Consider the following 26,750-nt stretch of genomic DNA (forward strand, 5'->3'; position numbering starts at 1 on the left):
CAGCACTCGAACCGAGACCAGGAATCAAACCCAGATCCTCGGTATTCCGTACCGCGTGCTATACCGCTACACCACTGCTGGTCAACGGTACAGACACCGAAAGTTTCTCGATGAGGGCTACGGTATAGATGTCGCTAGCGTCACTGCTTAAGTGGCTTAATAAGAAACAAACAAGCTGAGATATGTGGTGCATAGGGGAAATTCGTGTCTGTACCGTAGACCAGCAGTGGTGTAGCGGTATAGCACGCGGTACGGAATACCGAGGACCTGGGTTCGATTCCCAGTGCAGGTCTTATTTTTCTGGTTTTTCTATGCATCTATATTTCACGATATCTCTTGTCCGGGTGAGCGGTTAGTTCCAAAGGAATGCCGGAAAAAAGTTTAAGGGCTTACGGCATAGATGTCGCTAGCGTCGCTGCTTAAGTGACTAAGTAAGAAACACAAGCTAGATATGAAGAAGTTTGGGAAGCCCGCAGTACCGTAATCAGTAATCGCGGTATAGCACGCGGTACGGAATGCGGAGGACCTGGGTTCGATTCCCAGTGATGGTCTTATTTTTCTGGTGCATCTATATTTCAGTTTGTATTTTCAATTTCGGTTTTACGGGATGACCGTAAAAGTAAAAATTTGGAATTGAAATAAAAAATACAAAAAAGATTCCAAAAAACCAATCTTAATCTATATTTCAGTTTGTATTTTCAACACGACAAGGTCCATACACAAATCTTATAAGCCTTTAAGTATCCCAGATTTCAAACTAAGATACCCTTTCTAATATTCAAGAAGTTTGAAGCCCGCAGTCGTAATCAGTAATCGTGGTGGCCGGGTAGCCTGCGGTGCGGCTGTTTCGGACGCATTATTATTTCGGGGCCAGTTGATGTGGAGATGGCAGCTCTACTCCAGGGGGTTAATAATATATAACTTCGTGTACCGTCACTTTATACTGATAATTCCATTAAATGTTCAACATTATGTAGAATATGAAACGGTGATTCGTGAATTGTATTTAAGTGACGGTTGACGATATGATTACGCAGGTTACCTACTGATGTGAAATGTGTAAAACTATATTATTTCACTGAATTCAAAGTACGAACTTCGAGATTCAGGTCTAACTAATTCTTCTTTTTAGGGTTCTGTAACCAAAATGCCGGATACGGAACCCTTATAGTTCCGCCATGTCTGTCTTTCTGTCCATCCGTCCGCGCTTAGCTTAGATACTATTAGTGCTAGAAAGCTGTAATTTTGCATGGATGTATTTTGTTTTAGGTTACCTCCCGTATACGTAAAGTGGGGGTGATATTTATTTTAATATTAGGTATAGTGTGGGGTATCTTTGAATAGGTGTAATTAAATTAAGGGGTTATAAAGGCTATTTTTCGATACAGTAATTCGTTTGCGAAATATTTAACTTTAAAGTGCTTTTTTTGTTAATTGGTTTTTGAAAAAAAAATATGTTGGTAGAAAACTATAACGGGTAAGTTTTGCTTAAAAACTATTAGCAATTTAAGGTTCCGTACAAAATACAAAATCCAAAAATATTACTTGGTAAGTAAAGGTAAAGGCTACGAAACTATCTTGGGCGTGTCCGACGCGCTCTTGGCCGGTTTTTGATATTGCATCGGCTGTTATTAATCAGCTTCATTATACCTTTTCACGGCTGTAAGCAGGTACAATTATGATTGCTTGAACTATTCGAAGAAGGAAAATGTCTCTAGGATCTTGTTTGCAAATGAGATTACTCGCCGAAGCCGCGGACAGATGATGCGATCAGAAAATTAAAGAATAACAAGGTGAAGCCTGGAACGACAGGATTGTTAAGGAAAACGCATATTGTAACGAGGAGCTTTGATTTAGTTTACTTTGAAAATTGATATTAACGAACTTTGGCGTTTATTTAGTTCAATCTAAAACGCCTTTAACTTATAAAAAAAACCTATTATTAATTTATGATGTTAAATGTTAGCTGTTTATCTAGAACTTAATAATAAAATTGTATCTACTTACAGTTTAACTTAAACAATTAGATTAATTAAATGTTATTAAGATTAAAATATACTTAACCTTAATTTTAAACTAGAATTTGTACGTCACATAGTGACAAAAACATGTGAAACTCTCTTTCTTTCTTACCACAAAATATGTACCATGTTTTTATGCAAATAAATGATTTATGATGATAAAAAGTATTCCGTACGCATTTGTAATATATGAAGATTTACGTAATTAAAGGAAATTAAAACAACCATACCAGATTTAGTTGCAATGTGCATTGTTTTGTATACAACTGACATCGACCCTTAGAGTGAAAAAAAAACTGGATTGACTATACTAGAATTTACTAAATTTATAATAATGGTTGACTTATAGAAAACGCCAGTAGCCAGCTGTTTTACACCATTCTCGTATTTGTACAAGTAATAAATAAATTGAATTTCACACACACAGCCATCGCTACAAAGTATGTATTGACTGAAATAATTGAAGAGACAGGCTGCAAATTCCGCGCCTACGGATCTCACAATACAAAAGAAAATTGCTACGTGAAATTGCTCTACGGAGTTGAGTGCGACGCAAAAACGGGGAGGTAAAAGTCAGAGGAAAATGTGATGGTGGAGTTTTCCCGCCTAAATCACTTACTGTCACTTAGGGCTCCAAAGTGCTTGACGCTAAATTTAAAGACATTGGGTTCTTATAGAATAGAACGACCTGTCAAGTGTGTTATTTAAAAACAAAAGCTTTTATTTAACTTGCAACGTTCTTATGTAGGTATCTAAACCTATTTGTGGTTTTAAAATTTTAAAACCGTTTTATAACCACTTTCTGGTATTTGAAATTGAAACTTGGTTTACTTATGTATGTAAGTTCAATGATATGATGATACAATTGTAATGCAATAACCTTGAAACTTGCTACGGATATATGTAGTTCGAAAGACCATACAAGTGTAGTTAACAAAATATGCAGTCAGCAAAAAAAGGTTTTTTTTTTAAATCTTATTTAGGTACTTAATACCCAAATGGCGCCTGCGAAAAACAACATAAACGGAAAGTATTTTTAGTAAATTAGATGGAGTACGACATAAAAGAGAAATCAAATTAGAGTGTCACATTTTTCACAAGCCACATTCTTGACGCGACGCCTAGCACCATCTAGTGATCAAAAAATAGAAACTCCAACATCTCGCATCGCGCTATCGATATTTCTCAACTCGCACGCATAAATACAACTTCCGACGCTCTTCCTTTGGACTTCAGTTCCCAGCAACATCTGCCTGGAGAGAGTTCTCTTTTATTTGGCCTTTCCTCAAATCGGTCAGACAATGGATGAAACGCAATCAAGATCAAGACGAAGATGCAGCTCACAGCAAGCCAGACTAACCACACGATGCACCACTAGCATGTAACTACCTACAATATACCTGGCTGCTATAGTGTGACAACAACAGCAGTTTTTTTATTCCTATTTTATTAGAAACAGAGATAAAGACCGTATTTAGAGTGAAAGGTGTCGAAAAAGGAAAAATTTAGTGGTTCTGCCAGTCGTCAAAATAAAACCTTTAACAAACCTTTCTACGACCACACCTGAAAGACAAATTCCATCTGTACGACACAAATTTCTTCATGCACACCTTTTGTAATGAAATGAGATATGGATGTGCCAATGTAGCAGTAACGGAGATCCAGGCAACACGGTGAATCTTTTTTACTGTTTTTACTTGCCTCCTTCAGAAGGTGAGCTATATTTTTAATTATTTAAATATATGAAACAGTACGGCCGACAAATTAGCATAAAGTGGGAGTATAATTGGCCCAGGGGTATACTGTACAAAGGTGGTGCGTATTCGCTCAGACGTTTATGGGTTTTGATGTGCGGATATTTATTTATTTATTTATTTATTTATGTATGTGGGCACAAACTTTAAATAACATACAACTCTGAAATATTTATTTATTGTTGTTTTTTTTGTAAGGTTACTTTTAGTTTAATTTTAATTTTTGTATATAGTTCTTTTTTTTTATTTAAATCATTTTATGTTATTGTTAGAAAGTTATGTTAAAAATACATAATTACTAAAATATACTTTACTTCTGTTTACCTTGATTTGTGTAAATCATGAATTTTATCTTCCTCCCGCCACCCCTGAAAGTCTGTTTATTATGTATCGAATACTGAATATTCATGATCACGTTCGCATATTAATTTACGGGAAAGTACCAAATGTGTACCCATTCAAACTTTAGTAAACAGGTTATTAATAGAATCGAATTTATTTCAGACTACATGAATACATAATTACATAAAATTAAATTAAAACACACGGAATAAATTAAATTAAACTTGAGAATGAATGAAAACAGATTGACTAGGCAGACCTATAAGACGAGCGTGAATGGACACGTTGGAAGAGGAAGGCCTGGACGAATGACGATCAAATCGAGGACGTTCTGAAGAAAGGTCGGGTCAGGAGTACTCTAAACCAACGTGCATGCATGAATTAAAATACTAATGCATTTAGAGGAAGCGAGAGTTGTATGCCATAGGATCGTAGCAAGTGGAAGGACGTAGTCTCTACCTACCCCGTTGGGAAAGAGGCGTGATTTTATGTATGTATGTAATATTAACTTTCAAAACTCATGGAAAGCTCAAAATACTTAGTGGCTTTTTGTAGCATAATTATGAGCTCTTCGGCCCTTCAGCTATGATTCAGCACTTCTACTGTTGTCTGTACTTGCACCGTGAATGTCCACGAGAGATCAGCAAGGACGTGAAGCCAGAGCCGGATTATCCATATAACAATGAAGATCTCAGGGCTCCTTTTCAGCTGTTTGAAGATTATGAATTAATTAATTTGGTAGAGTTCAATTAATCTGATAGGTACTTAGCATGTGTCGAAAAAAAAACCGTAATATGTATTGTCATTGAGGATACTCGTAGAAACGGCCTAATGAATTTTTCACTCTATGGAACATTTTCAATTTCATTGTGCGCGCGCGGCCCTTGGCCGATAAGTGGCCCCTAGGCAGTTGTCTACTCTACGTAAGGGGTAATCCGGCCCTGCGTGAAGCCGCGGGGTGCGGCGCCGCCCTGGCGAGACATTGCCGCCCTACGCCATCTTGCTTCTAGAACTATTCAATTCATCTACTCACTTGTTGTTGCTAGTGACATCAGATTGTCTAGCTGTAAGTTATTCATTTAAATTAGTTTTTTTTTTCAGAGATTGTGTATAGCAGTAATGGGATAAGGGTATTTTGATTTTTCGGATGACGAATAGGTATTTTTCTATATCCTACGATGACAACGGCAATGCGCCTCAAACCACCTGCGCTTGCGACCATCAGGCTACACCGCAATCTGTTGTTCGGCGAAACGCGAGTTATGCGTGCATCGGAATACCTGGTGGACTACCTACTGGAGAGGTGAATGATGTGTATATCTATGGAACTTATATAGATCTTAAATACTGACTTTGATTCTGTCGAATTAATGTGTAATTTTTAACCGACTTCAAAAAAGTAGGTTATCAATTCGGTTGCATATTTTTTTTTCATGTTCGTTACCTCAGAACTCCGTCATTTATGTACCGATTTCAAATTTTTTTTTCGTTTTCTAGGCATAAGCACCAAATCAGGATCTGATGATTGAATCCTAAGGAAATCGAGGGAACTCTTCAAATATTGTAGGAACGCCTATGATAATTTTGATATATTTAAGAGTAACTCGTGCATTTGCTCTTGAAAATCATCATTTGGTGAAGTGGAACTGATGATGATCACCAAATTTGACCAATGGAGCGACTACTCAATAACAAGTACCTACTTCACGGATTGAATTATACAATTAACTTTAACGCAGTTGTTAAGCAATTTAAGCTCATCGTAGTTTATATGGTGTAATGGAACGGGTGATGAAGCACCAGGGCTCCTCAATAATGAACGTGTCTGCATCGGACAAAGCAATTTTTCGTAAAAAGTGACGAGCAGTGGACATTAAACTATTTCATGTTAGATCTTTTACACTAAAAAGCATGAAAAAAAAATATAACAAAAAATAGAACCGACTACAAAAAACATGAAAATAATTTTCTACCAGTCTGAACTTCTGAAGTCGGTGCCTCAGCACGAGCCAGCAGGGGTGATTGAAGCCCAATATACTCGTATAGTTGTAGGTGAGGTAGACGATTATAGGTCCACTCCTGCTGGCTCGTGCTGAGGCACCGACTTCACACTGGTAGAAAATTATTTTCATGGTTTTTTGTAGTCGGTTCTATTTTTTGTTATAATTTTTTTTTTAGCTGAAGATGGTCAGTTTTTCTAATTATTGGTTCTCATTTACGTACCTCATACAAGACATACACACATACATACATATAGTCATGAAGTAAACGCCGTGGTGGCCGAGTGGTTTGACCTATGGCCACTCAAGTAGAGGATCGTGGGTTCAATCAAACCGCGGCTCGCACCTCTGAAATTTTCGAAATTCTTGTGCGAAATTACATTTGAAATTTACCACGAGCTTTACGGTAAAGGCAAACATCGTGAGGAAACCTGCACAACCTGCGAAGCAATTCAATGGTGAGTGTGAAGTTCCCAATCTGCACTGGGCCTGCGTGGGAACTACGGCCCAAGCCCTCTCATTCCGAGAGGAGGCCTTTGCCCAGCAGTGGGATATATATAGGCTGGAATGATGATGCAACGGCGTAGGGACGTTATTAAGTAAACGCTGACATATTGCACAAGTACCAAACTGTTGGCGACTGGCTGCGGTATGACCTTTTTTATAACTATACTTTTTGACACTTGCTTTTTTAATATGTTTTTACGTTCATTGTCAGTTGTGATTTGTTTGCCCGATCTGTCGGTTGCAATACATAAAATTGTGCTTTTATTATTAAATAACCTATCATTTAACCCGTGTTTCCATCAATCTTCCCATTACTTCCCATACAGTCCACCACTAGCTATCACAAACTATGAAGTTTCTTAATGTTACCAATATAAATCATAGACAAAAATGCAATGCTTACTTGTTGCGTGCGACCGAATAGTACGAGTAAGTATCTAAAGCATTTTCTCCAACCTTTCGTAATATTAATCTATATAAATAAAAATGAATCGTAAAACGTGTTGCTAAGCGCAAAACTCGGGAACGGCTGGACTGATTTCGCTAATTCATTTTTTGTTGCGTTTGTTATTATCAAGAGAAGGTTTTTATGAAACAAAAATTACAACGGGGGCGAAGCCGCGGGCAACAGCTAGTTGTTAATAATCAGAAACTGTATAGTTGTGCCATTGCCAGGATAAGTACAGATACAATATACGTTCGGACACAACCCTCCCTCGGGCAGTCAAGTAAATATTGTAAAGTAATATCTGTCAATTAGTACATTACGGCCTCAAATGATTAAAGGGTTCAAAATAACAATTCGCTGCTTGTCTAGGAGACAAGAGGCGCCTGACGGCCGCGCTTATTTCCCGCCCTCTCGCAGATTAATTATTTTGTCGCTCAATAAAATGTCTTTAATAACGCAGCCAGAGCCTTCCGTGGATTTCATGTCAAAGAGATTACGTTACTTAATAGAATACAAAGTTAATTAACAATCCGCGGCCGTTCAGGAACCTCCGGTAGCAAAAAGAAAAGGTTTATTCGAAGTTTTGGCGCTGTAGAAAGTCTTGCAGACATTAAAACTGCTATTCTGTCTATGTTTTATTTTGTAGAAACAAGTTTTAAATAAAATAAATTGTGACAGTTTTGTTTGCTGCTCTCTAATATTTATTTCTAGTTATTGCCCAATCAAGAGAAGCACCTTCCGAAGTCTTAGCTCTACGCTTTATACCAATCCTACTAATATTACAAATGCGAAAGTTAGTAAATATGTGTGTGTTCGTGAGTATGAGTATGAAAATTTTTGTTACTCCTTCAAAACTAGACGGATTTTGATAAAATTTGGTTTGTAGATAGCTGGACAAATAGGCTATTTTAATCCCGATATTCCCACGAGATAGCGTTTAAATCTCTTAATCTCAACCGTTGGCTTTAGAGTCAAGAAATGTGGTATCGTTTTTAATGCTACATCAATGTAGACTATGATGTAATTTTTGCGAATATTCGTAGGAATTTTTCCTTCTCACTAAACTCCTCCGATTTTGATAAAACATGTCTAAGAACCATTGCTAGAAAACCTGCTTTCAAATAAAAAATACCGCATTTAAATCGGTTCACCCGTTTAAGAGCTACGGTGCCACAGACAGACGTACACATAGCGGTCAAACATATAACACCCCTCTTTTTGCGTCGGGGGTTAATTAAAATTAGAATTGAATGGAACGAAATAACCATGCTTCGGTATTTCAACCCTTACTCTGCATAGTGTTCGTGTAAGGTATACTGTGTGTGTGTGTAAGTGTGTGTCAGTGAAAGTGTATGTGTGTATGTGTGTGTGTGTTTGTGTATACATCCCCTTGCTATATTTAAGGCTGTATATTGTTAAGCTTATGAATTTTAAACTTGTATATTTTTAGTTTAATTTCTAGTCACAGGCTCGCGACGTCGAAGTTCCCAAGACGATCCCATAGAGCTTATGGGAACGGAAGGAATACCTTGTCCTCGGTACCGCTCTGCTTTCAGAGCATGACACCACTGCGTGTGAGCAAACTTGGGGGGCGGCAGGCGTCGGAATCCAAAACCTTAATGGTTACTTGACCTGAAATGTATATTTCAGAATTAAAATATTATTATTATTTTATTTATGACGTTGGAAGCATTCTACATTTCCACTGAACGTAGATATAGTTAGTGTTTAGTTTTGTAACCAACACATCCCTGTACCCATACATCCCTGTATTATTATTATTTTTTCGTTTTTTTTTCTTTAATTGTATACTGTAGTTTTTAAGTATTTTATTTGTATTTTATTTTGAAAAAATGACTTTCTGCCAAGTTTCTTGCGGCGCATTCTTCTTGGCAATGATGGTCTTTCCGAAAGTGCTGGTAGTTTAAAAAATGACGAGTAAAAGTGCCCATTGCGACCTATTTACTGAATAAATGATTTAGATTTAAAATTTGAATAAAATCTCAAACAATTCTTCCGTTTGAGAGTAAGACAGTGGCACCAACCACTTCTTAGTAGCCACCTTCATAGCGATGTACTACGGTTCTTTAAGTCCAACCTTCTGCACACTGCATTATATGCAAAAGGGTGAACGACATACGGTGATCGTCTAGCGCAGGGTTTCTCAAAGTGGGGTACGCGAACGGTTCGCTATTCGACGATAGGGGGTTCGCGACAAGGTTTACGTGATGGTGGCTGCAAGACTGGCAAGATGATTAAGATTGCTTTTTGGAGTCTTTTTGTATTTTTTAACTCCAAATTTGTTACTTATTTGTTGTTGTTTGTTTCAGTTTGTATTTTCGTTGGCAAGATGATTCTTACCTATATTTGTTACCTTTTATTGAAATAAATAATGTACATTATATTGATGATGATTGAAATAAAAATAAACTTAGTATCTCCAACAGCCACTTTTATAACTTTCTTTGGGGGTCGTCTAGAAACTTTAACAGGGGTACGTGGAGCCATAAGTTTGAGAAACCCTGGTCTAGCGAGAGCAGACCTGACTCGTGGGACGGGATACTTATGCAATCGTCTTGTCAAAATCTGTCCGTGACCTACGGATTTAGTAAAGCAGCTATGGGTACGGACGACTGCCTTGAGAATGAAAAGCTGTCGCACTCTAAGTAACCCAGTTTCTCTATACAAAACGTCCATTACGACGATAATGATAACGACGATAACGATATGGTTTTCTGAACATAACCTTGAGAACAACACGCTGCGCCCTTTCGACTTCAATCAGATAGGTGTTACTCGCACTACCACAGACTGATACACAGTACTGTATAACCGACTGAAACAGAGCCTGGTACCTGGGCCTGGTGGTTCGCAGCACGTTGATAAGTAAAATTCCAACAGAACGTAGACGAAGTTACGGGCAACCATTAGTGTTATTTAATTTAATTCTATAACGCGCAAGCGTTCCCTAGTACGCAATATAATATAAGTAAATATGTAATATTATCGCAGCTACTTAGGTACACAACATTTCAGTGTACTAAGTTAGATTTTTTTATTTCGTTCTCAATTTATCTCATGAATTTAGATGGAACACGTTCTGTGTGAAATCGAAACTTAAATTCATCTAACTATTTAAACAAAGTATTCTTGTTAGTATGTGGTTTTCAATTAAAAACTTTTCTTTTCTTTAAAAACAATAAGCTTGTTTTAACTTTTTCGGGACATTTATTTTCAATTCCGGTTCTTGATTATGAAGTATGTATTCTTACTGTAATAATATACTGTTAGTGCCTACAATAACCCAATAAAGTAACATAAAGACATATTCAATCAAATTACTTTTCCTCAGCCCCGTAAAAGTCGGGTGCGGATATGAAAGATTCTTGAATGAGAACCAGAATCCCGGGGAAGGGTTGCCCCCCTTCTCCCCAAAAACCTTCAGATTAAGGGGTGGGGAATGGGCAGATGAAGAAACAATGGTATTATTTTCTGAATAAATAAAACAAGAGAACAGCTAGTTACACAGGTTACATCTCGTAATATTTTGACGAAAGTTTTGGGAATTTTGTTTCGAATGTTTCTTTCATTCATATTTTATTAAATACAAGCTCAACCCCCATTTAGCCCGATTAATTTAATTGTCAGGGTAAGTTGAGGAATTTTAAGGCGTATATAAGTATATCTTCTTTATATTTATATCGCTAAAAAAATGCGGGGGTCAAAGTAATACACGACGACCAGAGACGACCCGACCCGTTTAGACGACCAGATGGCCTAGTGGTTAGAGAACCTGACTACGAAGCTTGAGGTCCTGGGTTCGATTCCCGTGTCGGGGCAGATATTTGTATGAAAAATACGAATGTTTGTTCTCGGGTCTTGGGTGTTTACTATCTAAGTCTTAAGTATGTATAGTAGTAAGTATATCAAAACAAGGAAAATTATGACGGCTAAAATTGCTTGAAAATTATGTAGTTTATGTGTAAAATAAACCTAAACTTGGAAGATTCCGTAGAATACGAAATCCTTAGAAAAATATTACTGGATTGTTCGTAATAGCAATAGCTGCAGAACCCTATCATGGGTGTGTCTGACACGCTCTTGGCCGGTTTTATTTACTTATGTCGAAATGGTCTTCACAACAATACTGTGCGTAAATTTCGGAGTATTCCAATATTTATTGCTCGACAGCATTGTTCTCGCAAATGTTCTCTAATGCGAACAATTATCTTTCCGGGAGTCGTTGTTGACGTGCTATTGTTGTACGAAGGAACGAAACATTTTTTAAATTCAATGGTTATACCTATATGAAAACTACGGACCGAAAAGGGAAAAGGATTCGATTCGATGTCGATCAAAGATGTCGAATGTCGGATAAATAAAAGGGCTTCAAATACCGTTAAAAAATTAGTAACGTTATCGCTGCCAAACAGATTTAACGTTAAATCGTAATTACCGTTAAACGATTTACCGCCGCGTTACTTATACAACTTTTTACCGGTATAAAAATGGTAACGTTGTCAGCTATTCATAAAAAAAAACGTTAATTAAAAAGTACCTATCGTTAAATCATCATGCAAAGTAAATTTAATTTACCCTTAGATTATATATTACTTAGATACACAATCAGACGGAAAACATGAGTTATACAAAACTCGGAAGTTTTCAACTATATTCCGAGTTGTAAGATTAGTCTTGTTTTGTCCATAGATCGTGTCATTTGTCAACAATGGCTAAATGCTGCGTAAAAAATGTGTGAATACCGGCTCAAAAATGAAAAGCAAGGATAGGATAATAAATAATAATAATATAATAAATATATACATATCTAGTTCTATTGATTCATCAGTAAATACTGGGTATATATAAGAGAAATTTTATGAATTTGAATTTTTATTAGTTATATTGGAATTTACCTGAATATAGCTGCAAATGTCACGTTGACCGTGTTAGTTAGAAAGTTTTCTTCGGGACTGTGTATCTAAGTAAATATATAATCTAAGAATTTACCGGTAAAATTACCGGTAAAAGTAACGTGAATTGGGTAACGATACTATAATGTTCAGTTATCAATTAGGTAACGTAATATTTTAATACCGGTACTGGGTATTTTTATGATTTTACCGTTATATAACATTACTTATAGTGTGAATTTGGTAACGTTAACAAGCCCTGATAAATAATCCGTATTCACGATGACAAAAAACTGACATTAACGTGTGCGTGACAGATACCATAGAGATAAAGGCATAGATAAACCTATACTTGTGGATTTACTTTTTAGATAAAGGGATTCATCCCTTTACCACTTATTCGAAGGTTACACAAAGGTCAAACATATTTTTGGCTATATTTTCGTAACTCTTAATTATTTTTGGATCAGAATAGGATAAAAGTGTTCAAAAACCCTATCCTTGAAACGGTTTTCGATTCAGGGTATATTGGTATCAGGGTATCTTTACCAAGCGAATTCGCATTCTTTAATTGATTTGTTTCTTTCTTTTGAAATAGTCAATTTATGTTAGTTTCCTTTTACAAAGTTTGTTAAGTATTTTCCTTCAATTTTGATGGTAAGTAGGTACTCGTCATTTCACCTTGTTACAATTTTACTGATATTTGCAGCTGAAACTTTCAAGTAGGTATTATACAAAGTATAAAATAGTTACCAACTTCTTTTCCTTTAACGGGGCGTTCGCCGAAAGTCGGATATAACGGACTTTTATGGACTCCCTAGCATCTCCAGCAGACACTTAAAACTTCCCTTGTTAGGACGCTCATGAATTATAAGTTTATGGGATCGAATTTAACGTTTTGATGTCCCGTTCAGTTTGATGTTACATCGTAAGACCTTTTTATGGTTTAAACGGTAATTCTGCTGTTCTTCGTGGAAATAAAATGAGACTTTAAATATGTACTTAGGTAGGTACTTATAATGTTCAGAGTACCTATTAACGATACCAAACAACAACCAAAATTTAGGACTTAAGCTAGTTGGGCTTGTTGCCCTGACACCGTCTGCAAAGAATTTTTTTATCACGCGCCAACGGGAACTATAAAAACTATCATACCTATGTCCTCATCTGTTATGCAGTCATGTGCTAACCCTGAATAATTCTGCAATACAATGTCAACCCTTAGAAAATAATTTTAACAGTTGACATGACATTGTATTGCAAAATGACAGTGAGTTGACTCAGAATTGCAAAACAGCGTCCAATATGGAGTATCATATGGCGGATATACTTACTTCATTTTGATTAAGTTTTACTTAAATATTTTTTTCGTAATGACTATCATTTATTTAAATTCTGTAAAAACCGGCCAAGAGCGTGTCGGACACGTCCAAGATAGGGTTTCGTAGCCATGACGAAAAAAATCAAGTAATATTATGTGCGTTATAACACAATTAAAACACTTAACATAGAATTCAATGGAATGAAAACAATCGTCAAAAGTAATTTTTCACGATTACTACGTAGTTACATACATTTGAACGCCAATCCCGATCATATTCACAGCTCAATTAACCCACGACTGTTTTTAACAATATTTGTATCATTATATGTGTAAATATGTTTATTTTATAGACTTAATTGGAAGACGAAAATTCGTTATATTTTTCAAATTGACATGATAATTTTTTCCTCTCCGAAGTTTGTCTAGTCTCTGGAAATTTAGTGTTGTACCTACAAAATTAATTATTTGATTGAACCAACCTTACATACCGATAATAATGGCTGGCTCTGCAAATTGGGGAATTTCATTGGCTCAGGTCGTAGAATTATGCATACCTATTACTTTGTATTGTAATTGTATTATATTGTAAAATTCTTTATTGTACATAAAATATGAAAATAACAGAAAACAGTATAATAAGATGTACAAAAGCGAACTTATCCCATAAAGGGGTCTCTTCCAGTTAACCATTGAACGATTGACAGGATATCAGACACAAGAGTAGACACTACGAGTACAATGACAAGATAGAAGAACCGAAATTTTAAATGAACTCAAACAATGCATTTATTTATTCGTAGATATTAATTATTTGTGTTAAGTAGCACTATTTCATGAGTTTATATTGGTTTCTAATTGAACGATAAAATGGTATTATAGTACTTACATATTATGTAGATTTCATATTATTATTTTCTATTTACTAATATCATAAAATTTACTGTGGAGTCCAAAAAACCAAAAAACATTTGTAATCACTTCCCTGTGTCTACTCTAATTTCCCTGTCTTATGTTAATTAAAAAATGCCTCATCTAAATTAATAAATATTTTGACTGACCCTTTAAATTCTAGAATACTCCATCATTCATTCATCATAAACTTGGGGAAAATATACGTCAGAAAAAATAAGTGGACACATGTTACACAATTTTTAAAAATTCTACCCTTAAAGGGGTATAAAGAGGAGTGAAAGTTTGTATCGAAAAAACGTTAGGTATATTCGAAGATATAATTCTAAAACTTCGTGAAAATTTTATTAAACATTTAAAATTAAAAGGAACATGGAAACTTGTGAATGACTCTTGAACAGAACTAAGAACACATGATCAGCCATTTTTGAAATTTTCATTTGTATAAGGTTGGTGGAAGCTCGTTTAAGAAAAACGTAATATTTTAAGTTAAGATCGTGAAACTTAGGGAAAACATTAAATAATGAAATACGAATAAATTTAAAATAATAATAATACGCTTATTGAAGTATCTTAAAGAGCATTCACATCACTAGAGCCAAACGTCAGTCAGTCAGTCGTCAGTCAAGTGTCAATGTCAGTCACCACATTTGTTTACCAGATTGCTTAATTCCATTGAATTCGAATATACTACAGTCTTAAAATCTATTACCAGAACAAGAGCGTATCTTCACGGCACTTACGTCCTTTTGTTAAGAAGTGCAGTTTTTCGGCAATAACTCAAAAACGGTAAATCCGATCATGTTTAACCAATTTTCGTTGAAAGTATTTATTAAGCGTTACCTTTCTATATTTTTTGTATATTTTTTGGACACACGATTTACAAGATATAGGGGGGGGGGACAATTTTTGCTACTTTGGGAGCGATTATTTCCGGAAATCTTCACTTAATCAAAAAGGTTTTTGAGAAACCTTAGTATCTTTTCAAAAGATCTGTCGAACTATGTGCCACACAATGATGCGAGTTAAAAATTACAATTTCTGTTACGTGCATGGAGACGGACTTGACGAAACTATAAGGGTTCCGTTTCTGCCATTTTGGCTCCGGAACCCTAAAAATCTGTACAAAATATTGACATAAACAAGACTATCTAATGTTTATTAGTTGACCTGTCACAATCAGTCCGATTAACCTGTTATTGCAAATGCGAACGTGATGTTTCTGTTTCGTTTGAAATTTAACTTTGGCAGGACTGATAATTACCTTGGTGCAAGCAAATGTCGACTTTAAGGTGAAGAACCTTTTCTTACCCCGACTGTACGTATCAACTGTGCTCAATCCACATAGCGTCAATTTCTGGTAAGCGATCTCACATTTCGCATTCTAAGAAAAAAATCTTATCGCAGCACCCGCATTCACAAATCGATTATAAGTAGGTCGTTTAAAGTCCCAAGTCGTATACGCACCAACGTCTTTGCTAAATACAATACAAGGTTCCAGGTAGAATGTGACATAAGTAAGTAATAATGGTCATTAGAACGGGGGTGCGAGGCAGCTGACGGCAGGCTTGGCCCAATCACTTTGCTATTTAAAATGACTAAGGACCTTATCACAGTAGCGAATTGCGGGCGAGTTAAAAGCGAGGCGAGTGCGTAACGATTTCGCCGCGAGCGCGCAACGATACCGCCAAAAATGCCATATTATAGACTCTCGTATAATAATAATAGGGAGTCTTCGGCGCTATACGTAGCTAACTCGCTGCGCGCTTGCAATTATATCTAGGTATAAAAAAAAAGTTGAAAGTCTCTTTCATGCAACACGCAACACGATGGTCTTGAAATCGGAATTCAATAAAATAAATGAACTCTTATAAAGTCGTAGCGTTGTCCCTTATATCGACCGTTTCTCGTAGCAGATGGCGGGAAGCTAGCGGTTCGTGGGCACCGGCGATTCGTCAGCAGGCTCTGGCGTGAGGCGGCGCGGCGACGGCCAGTGACTCCGCAGCCGCTACCAGGCCACCACTACCAGGCACCGCGCTAATACGAGCCACTCGCCTGCGCGCCACCTGATCGCTCACTCCTAAACGCGCGGAATAAAAAAAACAACAATGTGCAAACATGTGGTACTAGTTCCTATGATGACAGTTGACGCAGGTACGTAGCCAATACAATTGCACTGTTTATTATTATTAAATTTATAAAGTAGGGACTAACTTACACATGTTTAGTTTAGTATTGAAGTGCTGGCCAATCAGTATCGAATGGTTAACGAGTGTCGACAGTCAGATCGATGTGTTCATAACTATGGCATTGTGTGAAGTATTGTTTTACCTGGTCTCCTGCTTCACCGTTTATGCAATGATTTTGGTGAAACGTGAGTAAGTACATAATTATAACGCGTAAATTTAACCGTTTTAATTAGAGACTTTACTACTTAAGCTCAATCTTAATTGTACTTGTACTCGTACACCAAAATCTCGTTCAATTTACCGGCGTTTTTAATACATGTTTAATACTTACATAACGTACATACACTGGCAATTATATACGTTATTAGGTTCATAAGACGACGTCATTGTATGTTTGTTTACTCTATCGAAAAATTTATTATATCTATTATCTGAGACTTTTGCTTATAAGCAAAAGCCAATAAAATTTAAAGTTTTTTTTTAATTTATTAAAAAAAAAACTTTAAATATTATTGGCTTCATCTCAATATTCGTTATACTTAAATCGAACGCAGATACACAACTTGTTACATAAAAAACTGAGTAACCTACCGATTTTTATCGACAGCAAATTTCGATGCATTTTTTAATTTTTTATTTCATTTTTGCAGTGTTGAAACTTATCGCTAAGTTGTTTGAAATATACATATAATTTTTATTATTCCCATCTTAGGTTGGCAACGCATCTGCAATTCCCCTGGTGTTGCAGATGTTTATGGGCGGTGGTTATCTCTTACCATCAGAAGACCCACTTGCTCGTTTGCCATCCAATCGAATAAAAAAAAATACAAAGTTTACAGACTAACTGCAGGATATAAAACACCACATTACCTATCTTACGCTACTTTCAACTCATAATACGACTACTTCCACTTGTAACTAAACGATTAATATAATAAAATTTTAGTAAATGTTATATAATCGAAATACTGTAGTACCGAAATAAATTTAACGAGATTCTAACTATATTGCGCCAACTTTGTTTGTACGTATTTCGCTACTATGGGAACAGAGACTTGCATTATCACTTGGAGCAATAAAATCATTACATTACGCGAAACTATGTACGTTATTCGTTTTTCAATAAAGTACTTGTAAATGATATCCCATTCTTTATCCTGTACAAGATAGTGATCTCACAGAAATGTAGTAATTTTCAATTAAATTGAAGTCAATTTCTTGCACCCGTTAGAATTTTGCCAGTGATATTTTTAGCACCATATTAAAATGTTTCAAAATAAATTTATAAAAATATTATTCCAATAGGTAAGAGTAAGTCCTTAGTAGAAAATTACAGCTCTAATATATCTTGGCCACTAGCAGAAAATCTTTTCTGAAGACATCGTTTATTGACCTTGATTTATTAGACTTACGAGTAGAGACATAATTACCAATGAAACTTTAGCGCAGTGTCATCGGACATTTTTTTTCATTGGGACTCTTCAATAAATTGCCTGTCGATTCGGTGCGGAGCAGCCAATTGCTTTAAATTAGGATCCCATTTGTTTGTGTTTAAATATGACGAGTGGCTTCTAATTGTGCTACAAACGGCTAAAAACGGGTGTAGTGATCAGCTGTGATTGCCGGGAGCGGCACGCGGAACAGCCACTTACGTATGAATTAGTTCTAATCGAGGTTTGGGGACGCAACTATTATATTGACGGATCGCGCAGCTGTGGGGTTACCGCCGGCCGAGCGCGCTCCGCAACGTCGGACTCCACTACGAATCCTGTAAATATTTTAACTCATGATATGACGAGCAAACAGAAAAACGATTAAAGTGTCGATTGGTATGAAAAAAACAATGCTCGCTTTGTAATTATAACGACCACACTTAGTCAGATTCATACGGTTTGCTGCATGAATACTAATAAAACTGATAAGGTTCCGATGAAACATTTATTTTAAACTATAGGTAGGTACGATGTTTAAAAATCCATTATGCAAATAAATGTAAAAAAAAATGTTAAACATAAGCATATGTATTCATTATTACCTAGTACCTACCTACAAGCTACACTGGAGTTCATCAGGCCAACTTTAAATAAGATTCTGTTAAAAAATTGTTTTTAATACAAGGTTTTTTTCTGACTGTACTTATCATTCACTATAATTGCATTGTCATCCAACTTATATACATATGTATACCTACTAAATTTCAAGTCAATTCGACTACTGAAAGTGGATCAAATGAACTTGCAAAATTTGACCCAAAGAAATTTATTTATTTATTCCAACAAAAAATTACAGCATTACAGTTAGACACCAATGCACTGTAAAATTCAAATTATACAAAACAAAAAGACATAAAACACATTAAAAAAAACTATGAATGGTTAGGGATAACAACAACAACAGCAGCAAACAGGGCAAGTTAAACAAAAAGGAAGAACGAACGACAGTGCGTCACAATTTACCTATACTTAGGTTTTATTAGAATAATTAAGCAAACAATATCTATTATTTTTATTTCAATTTATGGGAAACCATAGGTCTGAGAAAGAACATTTTTGTCAAATTAACGTATACCTAGTCATAGAACAACACTGTTTAATAAATAATTCTAACTCAACGGTTATTAAATTACTGACCGTCTTGCAAATACAACCTGCAAGTAGCGGCCTGATTGATTATAAACCCACCGTGTACAATGGTGTTTCTGCGTTTAGTCTTTAACAACGCATTGGCATTGGCATGGTATGTATCCCCGTCGAGCCGCAGTGTGCCGACCGCGCGGGCATGCGCACATCGCTCGCATTCCCTCCTGTCAAAACATCCCAACAAACGCGAAATACGGGCAAAATACAGTCAAAAATAGGCATAAATGTATTAATACTAATAATACAGTTATTTGATAGGTATTAAAGTAAGCTGGTGATATTATTTATGTTATAAACTGTTCAATTTGCTGCTTGGATATTATCAGAAGCATGAAGTTGCCCATATTGGATTTGAGTAAGTTTTTCAACAATTTTAAACAATTTTTATTACAAATTGTTAACTTGATAAATAAATGTAGGGATAAAGTTATATACGTAATTTTTATCTCGCACTACTTCTAGTTTACACGTATATAAATACATGAATTATGGGAAGTTTGAATTATCAATAGTGCTCTTGAATGTAAACAAAACAACTGTTGTATACATACCACTTTGTGTATATATAACCAAAAACACCGAAACGTTCAATTTTAACATTATCAAAACTCCTTCAGTTGGTTGAAAATTTCTTCTCACGCATGATTGGTAATAATATCATTCAAACATTTATTTTATAGAAATAGCATACTCTATATTTCCATTATCATTATCACTCAGAAGGCTCACTTGCATCCACCGGTTGCCCACAACTCTTGCGATGTCGTCAGTCCACCTAGTGGGAGGTCTGCCAACGCCTCGCTTTCCTATTCAGTATAGCCACTCGAGAATTTTTATCCCGCAACGGTCATTTGTTCTTCGAGTGATGTGGCCCGCCCATGACCACTTCAACTTCTTCGAGCTAGTAGTAGTGTGTTTAGTTCTTTAGCGAATTTGCGTATTCCGGTTTCGTGCAAAGAAACTCCGAGCATAGATAGCTCTCTCTATAACTTGTTGCATGACTCTGAGCCTCTCCTCTGCTCTGGCCTCTAGGACAGGCAGTCAAGGACAACGTCTCAGAGCCGTATGCTATCACTGGCAACACACACCAGTTGAATAAAGAATCTTCTGGCTTCAGACACTACGAAATTCTTCATCATCATCTAAGCCGTAGGACGCCCACTGTTGGACATAGGCCTCCCCCATAGACCTCTAGTTCGGGTACTGCCTTTTCGCAATGTAACGTTTGGCAACCTGTTTCATTTCCCAACTTTTCATTTCGCAAACTCTAAAACTGTAGATATTTCAGGATTTATTTCAGGGCCATCGTGTTAGGCCCTTTAGGTTAGGTTAGGTTAGTTTTATAAAAATCCTGGAATACTTACAGTTTCAGGAATATGAAACAGTTGCGAAATGAAACAGGTTGCCAAACGTTATTCGCCGAAACATTAGTAAACCCCTCCAGTTGCTTCGGTTGGCAGCGGCTTGCATCCACCGTGAACATGTCACTTTAACCAGGTCATCCGTCCATCTCGTTGGTGGACGTCCTACGCTGCGCTTGCCGATCTGCGGTCTCCACTCGAGAACTTTTTGGCCCCAACGGCCATCTGTTCTCCTTGCTATATGTCTTGCCCATTGCCACTTCAACGAGCTAATACATTTGGGTATGTCGGTGACCCTTGTTCTTCTACGTGTCTCCTCATTTCTGATTCGATCCCGTAGAGAAACAGCATAGGTCTCTCCATAGCTCGCTAAGAAACTCTGAGCCTATTTATAAGACATATAGTGAAGCACCACGTCTTGAGTCCACTACGAAATTAAGGACCAGAAGAGGTCACGAAATTTCCCGAATGTTGTCTATGCGAGCTGGATTCTTCGGGCGCAACACTTTGTCAAATATTATTGTATTGATACTAAACTAATACATACGTACATAAAATCACGCCTCTTTCCCAACGGGGTAGACAGAGACTACATCCTTCCACTTGCTACGGTTCCGGCATACAACTCTCGCTTCCTCTACATTCATCAATCTTTTCATGCATGCTTCCTGCACGTGCAGTACTCCTGACCCGACCTGTCTTCAGAACGTCCCCGATTTGATCGTGATACTAAACTAATACAACGGAATAACGTTCAGATATGCACTTTTCATTCTCTGCAGTCAGTCTCTTACCCTTATTCGCGTCAGCCATGTGATATTTGCACCAGAAACCGACGATGTCTATATAACCACCGTTTGTCAATCCCGCTTGCTCTCAAGCAGTGCATCGCTGTGTTAGTTTGGCGTAGGTATCCGCAAAAACGCCTTGAGTAGTCATTTTGGGAAACTTTCCTAATTTCACCTTACCGCTGGTCTATGCACTTAGTTGATGGTCCATGGACCTGGCAGAAATGTACATGTTTATGCAGAAATCTTCTTTTATCTTATGAAAAATACTAATTATGATTACATGTATCAATTTGGCACATCGCACAAAGTCAAGCAAGTAAACGGTAGATTGATTAGCAAAATATTTACTGCACTTTGAGCCCGCCACATTTCTGTTGTTTAGTTTCTATTCGATTTCCCTGACTACGAGACCATCAATCTTTATTATTTAATCTTACCACTTTAAACTAGGTTCCTATATATTATTCAGTTAACAATTGCATAAAAATTCTCAAAACAATTAAAAGCCCATCGATGTTCCCTGATGGTTTGGCAGTGCGGCAGTGAATGAGCGCTGCCAATTTACGACCTCAGACCAAATAAAAAATAATGATGGTGTTTAACGAACGGTAAAATTACTTCTTGAGGTGTGCAGTCGCCATCGTAAACATTGTTCAGGTGCTCAATAACATCGGAACACGCACTTACGCGATTGACAAGGCGGTCCTGTTCAGATATTTTTGAGCGCCAAGACAGCTCTGGTGTTTATGATGGCGAATTTGCGTACAGTTGCACGCATACAATGAGGGCTATCGTTTTTTGTCTCACTAGATGGCGCACTGTTGCGTGAGGTTTTTAAGTATGGCTTTCAAAGTCTGTTATTACGGGCGTGAAAACAAAGTTTAGACTAAAATCATATTTAATACACCTTAAAACCGTACCATAAAAACATCGAGCATGCCAAAGTGTTGCATAGTCCCCGTTTTGTTCGGAATAAAGGGAGGACAAGGTTTCGGAAAGACAAAACTGTCTCAAAACACAGACATTCATTGCCCCGGAACGCATATTTGCCATAATTAATTTCAGATATTGCAAAATATTCACAAAATTATCCTAATTATTAGTAAACCCGCGTAGCTCACCCAAAAGCTATGATATTTGACATTTCGGAGACCACCCCTACACTAGCACCTCTAGCGGCGAATTCATACGCGATAGCCCTCATTGCAACCAAACTTCGCCTGCAAGCAAACTAAATGACTGTGCAAACGCGCGCAAGGCGAGGCGTAAGTTTCTCGATGAGGACTACGGTATAGATGTCGCTAGCGTCACTGCTTAAGTGGCTAAATAAGAAACAAACAAGCTGAGATATGAGGTGCATAGGGGAAATTCGTGTCTGTACCGTTGACCAGCAGTGGTGTAGCGGTATAGCACGCGGTACGGAATACCGAGGACCTGGGTTCGATTCCCAGTGCTGGTCTTATTTTTCTGGTTTTTCTGTGCATCTATATTTCAGTTTGAATTTTCAATTTGCGAGGCGTATACTCTTTTATTCGCAGAATTCTATCTTTACATTGTACCTACTACTTAGTATAGTATTAATACACTGTCTGTGTCTAAGCTAACGAACTTGCCACGATTTACTAATATTCATTGCGTGTTTAGCCAATTAACCGCCGAGCGGTGAGTCTCTTGACTGTGCAATGAATAGAGAATTGGCTTGCCGCGCCGCCAGTTGCGCATATAATGTAGTTGTGGCCGACGTGCTTTAACTGCGATGCCCTTATGAACGCGCGCGGCACGTGAGTCTGTGGCCACGTGCTTCTGGCTCGCTGCCGGATAAGGCTAAGAAGCGTTTCAACCGCCGTATCTGTGCTTTAAAAAATCTACTAATATTTCCACGAGCTAAAACTACCACGGACGGAAGCCACGGACGCAGGCCACCCACACATATTGCGATTGAACAGAACGCTTCCAGTGCAACAAGGTCTTAAAACAACTGTTTGCAATCGCTTCAAGACTTTTATTTAGGGCCTGTGTTACTACTTTCTGATAAATTCCTGATACTATATCTAACTGATAAAATAGACCTTCATTTTTGTAATCTATCTGAATCAGTGAGAATTTTGTACTAAATATTACGTCGACAAGTAAAAGACCTCCTAGATAAGGCCATAATTATTAACCTAGACAGCTGACAGACAACTTTTATGTAATAACTACGAAGCTTTTCAAAAACATTGTTGCAGGAAACTATACCTATACAATGCTTACACACCAACTAAATATATCGCTACCATCGCTAGTACCCTTCAACACACGATCATTTGTTGTTATTGTTACCATGGACATTATAATAAAAACTAGCGCAGTTTCATATAACAATAGTTAGCTATCACGAGATCTTGATGATGTCAAAACATACTAGAGCGAGACTCAATGTCAATGTTTCAAACAATTTGAAAACAAAACTACATTCACAAAAGAACGAATTAAATGATCGTAAGTGAGGAATGAAAGGCACAACAATTGATTAAAAAACGCTTTTTTTAAACTTAAGTAGATACGTGCTAAATAGTAGATTGTTCAACAAGGGACTAAAACAAGCCATAATGACTCGAGATGTTTCGCCACCCGAGCAGAGCGAGGGTGGCTATAGTTCGAGTGTCATTATGGTTGTTTAGTCTCGCGTTAAACACTCTACTTTTCACTTTGAATGCGAGGAAAAAACAACGTTCTGTTCAAAATTACAATATTACTTTTTAAATACGTACGCTCGTCTAATGGACACCAAGTTCAAAATTTAAATAGCAAAAAATAATGATAAGGATTTTTCCTTTTTTTATTGTTTTTGAAATGATGCTTTAAATGCTTGTGTATTAAGTCAAAATTGAAAACTATTTCAACTGATTGGACTATGCAAATTAATTAATCCTTAAGGATTAAATAGATTCATATTCATAATCATTGTTTCACGAAATTTAATCGTGTTTTGTTATATTTTTGTACCGATATCATTTTGAGGTTATTTCCACGCCCTAAAACAACACACAAAATTTGTCTCGATTTCCTTGTTTCTTTTTGTCTGCTTTATAAATGTCACGAATAAATGTTTTTTTTTCATTTTTCTTTCTTTCTTTCTTTCTGAACATTCTTCATTCACTAACACCAAGATTGGCTGTTTGGGAGTTTCCAACTTAAAAGTAAAAAAAAAACTTTAATCCCTAGAGATTGATGAGAAGCTTTAGCACCGATATGCAGAGACGATATTTTTTTGACGATCTGTGATTTTGGGTCAACAAAATGCTACCTACTAGTGAAAATTTTCAAGACGTAGGCTTCAACCGTCAAATTGTAAAATTTGTATGACAGACAACAAACGGAGACATGAGGGACAGCAATAGGACTCCGTTGGACCCTTCCAGCACAGGACCCTGAAAATCATTCCGCAAGATGCTCAAAACGTGAGATGGGTCAGGTCGACTATATCGTTGTAGTTGAGAAGTTAGTGCGCGGAGAGATGTTTTAGAGGACCGTGGCCGATTCGACATATTTTATCGTCGGCTAAAGTGTCAGTCTTTGTAACTTTAAAACCTCGAAACAGAAAATCTCATAATTCCATTTTTATACAATTGCCACGACTTTTTGACAATTGCCATGACATCATGGCGAAGGTACATGGATGGCATCTAATACTCTGATGCAAAAAGCAATGCCAATTTCGATAAAGATCACAAGGGCGATCTTGTTTGGTGTAAAGGTAAGTACGTTATCATAATGTACAAAAAAACCGGACAAGAGCGTGTCGGACACGCCCGAAATAGGGTTCCGTAGCCATTAGGAAAAAATTAAGTAATATTTTTCTAAGGTTTTCGTATTTTGTACGGAATATTCCAAGTTTAGGTATATGTTATACCTTAGGCTGCTATTTAATCTTAAACTACTAATAATTCTCAAGAAAACTTAACCGTTATAGTTTTCCTTATAAGTTTAATATACTTACTACCATCCTGAATTATTTCAAATTTTTCCACCCACCGGTTTTGATGTTAGAGGGGGGGCGTTTTTGCCAAATTGGCTACGGAACCCTAAAAAATATGAGTTTACAATGCAAAAGTTCAAAATGTATTAAATCATTAAAAAATAGTTATTGGAAGGCATAACAAACAAAATACGTGAGTGCCTCGCTAAGTTTCTTGCGAACATCTTCTCACCCAACAGAGTATTTTCCCGAACCGTTAATAGATTTTTTCACATTCATAAGTTCCTTATAAGTTCGTATTATAGCTTAAATTGAATTAAGATATACTGAGCGGCAAAAAATCTGGCCCTCGAATGTATGCAGTTATAGGTAATTTTGTATGTAGTGTGGGCCAAAGTTTGTGCCACTGAGTATATTTGGACTTTTTGAAAGAGCTACTAATTCTTTTATCATCATCATCACTATATCAGCCGTGGGACGTCCTCTGTTGGACATAGGACTCCCTCACTTCACAAAATTTTTGCACCTTTACAATTTGGATACGAGCTTTCAATTAGGTAGGTACTCGCAGCGTAAAAAAACTGTTGTAATTTTTTTTTTATTCGACTGGCTGGAAAACGAGCAAGTGGGTCTCCTGATGGTAAGAGATCACCACCGCCCATAAACATCTGCAACACCAGGGGTATTGCAGATGCGTTGCCAACCTAGAGGCCTAAGATGGGATACCTCAAGTTCCAGTATATCACCGGCTGTCTTACTCTCCACGCCGAAACACAACAGTGCAAGCACTGCTGCTTCACGGCAGGATTAGCAAGCAAGATGGTGGTAGCAATCCGGACGGACCTTGCACAAGGTCCTACCACCTGCAAAACAATCTATCAATCATTCAATTGCATTGGAATACATCTTTAACAACAGTCAATAAAACGACTCTGAAGGTTACAGAAGATCATTATAATCATAACTGTCTGCAGCTTGCACCGGAGTAACATGATAGCTTGTTTGTTTTTGGCCGAAGATATCAATTGATCAGTTTTACTCGTCAGCTGGCCGGGACTCGGGGGCTCGTCGTGAACATAAGACTGAGTCCACATTAGAAATCGCACAGCAAGAGATTCGATACTGGTCATATTACACACATCTTAGCGGTTATACTATACGTACTTATGAGCTGTTACGCAGTGGTACTGGTGTACGATATAGCTTAAAAGCCAGGGATACAAAAGTCGAATACTTGTCTCCATGCGTGACATCTGTGGTGTGTTCTTAGCCTTAGCGTCAATTAATCGCTGATTTAAACATTGACCCTCACTTGAACTGTCTGTCTCTGACAGCGATGCATTCATTCAATTGTAGCTATTGCATACCAACTTGTAGTTTAGAGGCTTTGCGTATAAGTTACATAATAGCCAATAGCAGCTAAACCTTTTTGGTAGTCACGTGGCTGAATGTTTGTTAAAACAAACTAACTTTTCTCAAAAATGGTATGAAATGTTACCATAACGTCATCAAAAACGTCGTAGAAAGTAACGCATCCTGGAGACTAGCTGCTAGTGTCCAAGAAGTAGTCTCGAACTGTCCAGGAAGTAAG

At 37.0% G+C, this 26,750-nt stretch overlaps 1 protein-coding gene across 4 annotated transcripts in view; it reads left to right on the plus strand.

The window, feature by feature from the left end:
* LOC141438185 (protein rolling stone-like) overlaps positions 1-26,750 on the plus strand; it is a 57,587-nt gene that overhangs the window by 1,601 nt on the left and 29,236 nt on the right. Inside the window, exons 1-2 of one of the 4 annotated variants that reach the window (XM_074101933.1) lie at positions 15,394-15,578; positions 16,132-16,372. In XM_074101933.1, the coding sequence (XP_073958034.1) occupies positions 16,327-16,372 (46 nt within the window). In that variant the 5' untranslated portion in view covers positions 15,394-15,578; positions 16,132-16,326. Of the gene's footprint in view, positions 1-15,393; positions 15,579-16,131; positions 16,373-18,806; positions 19,402-26,750 lie in introns of those variants that run through there. The other 3 variants (XM_074101935.1, XM_074101934.1, XM_074101936.1) reach the window with 3 other exon arrangements.

This window comes from Choristoneura fumiferana, chromosome 18, assembly GCF_025370935.1.
Source record: "Choristoneura fumiferana chromosome 18, NRCan_CFum_1, whole genome shotgun sequence".
In the NCBI taxonomy this organism is placed as follows: domain Eukaryota; kingdom Metazoa; phylum Arthropoda; class Insecta; order Lepidoptera; family Tortricidae; genus Choristoneura; species Choristoneura fumiferana.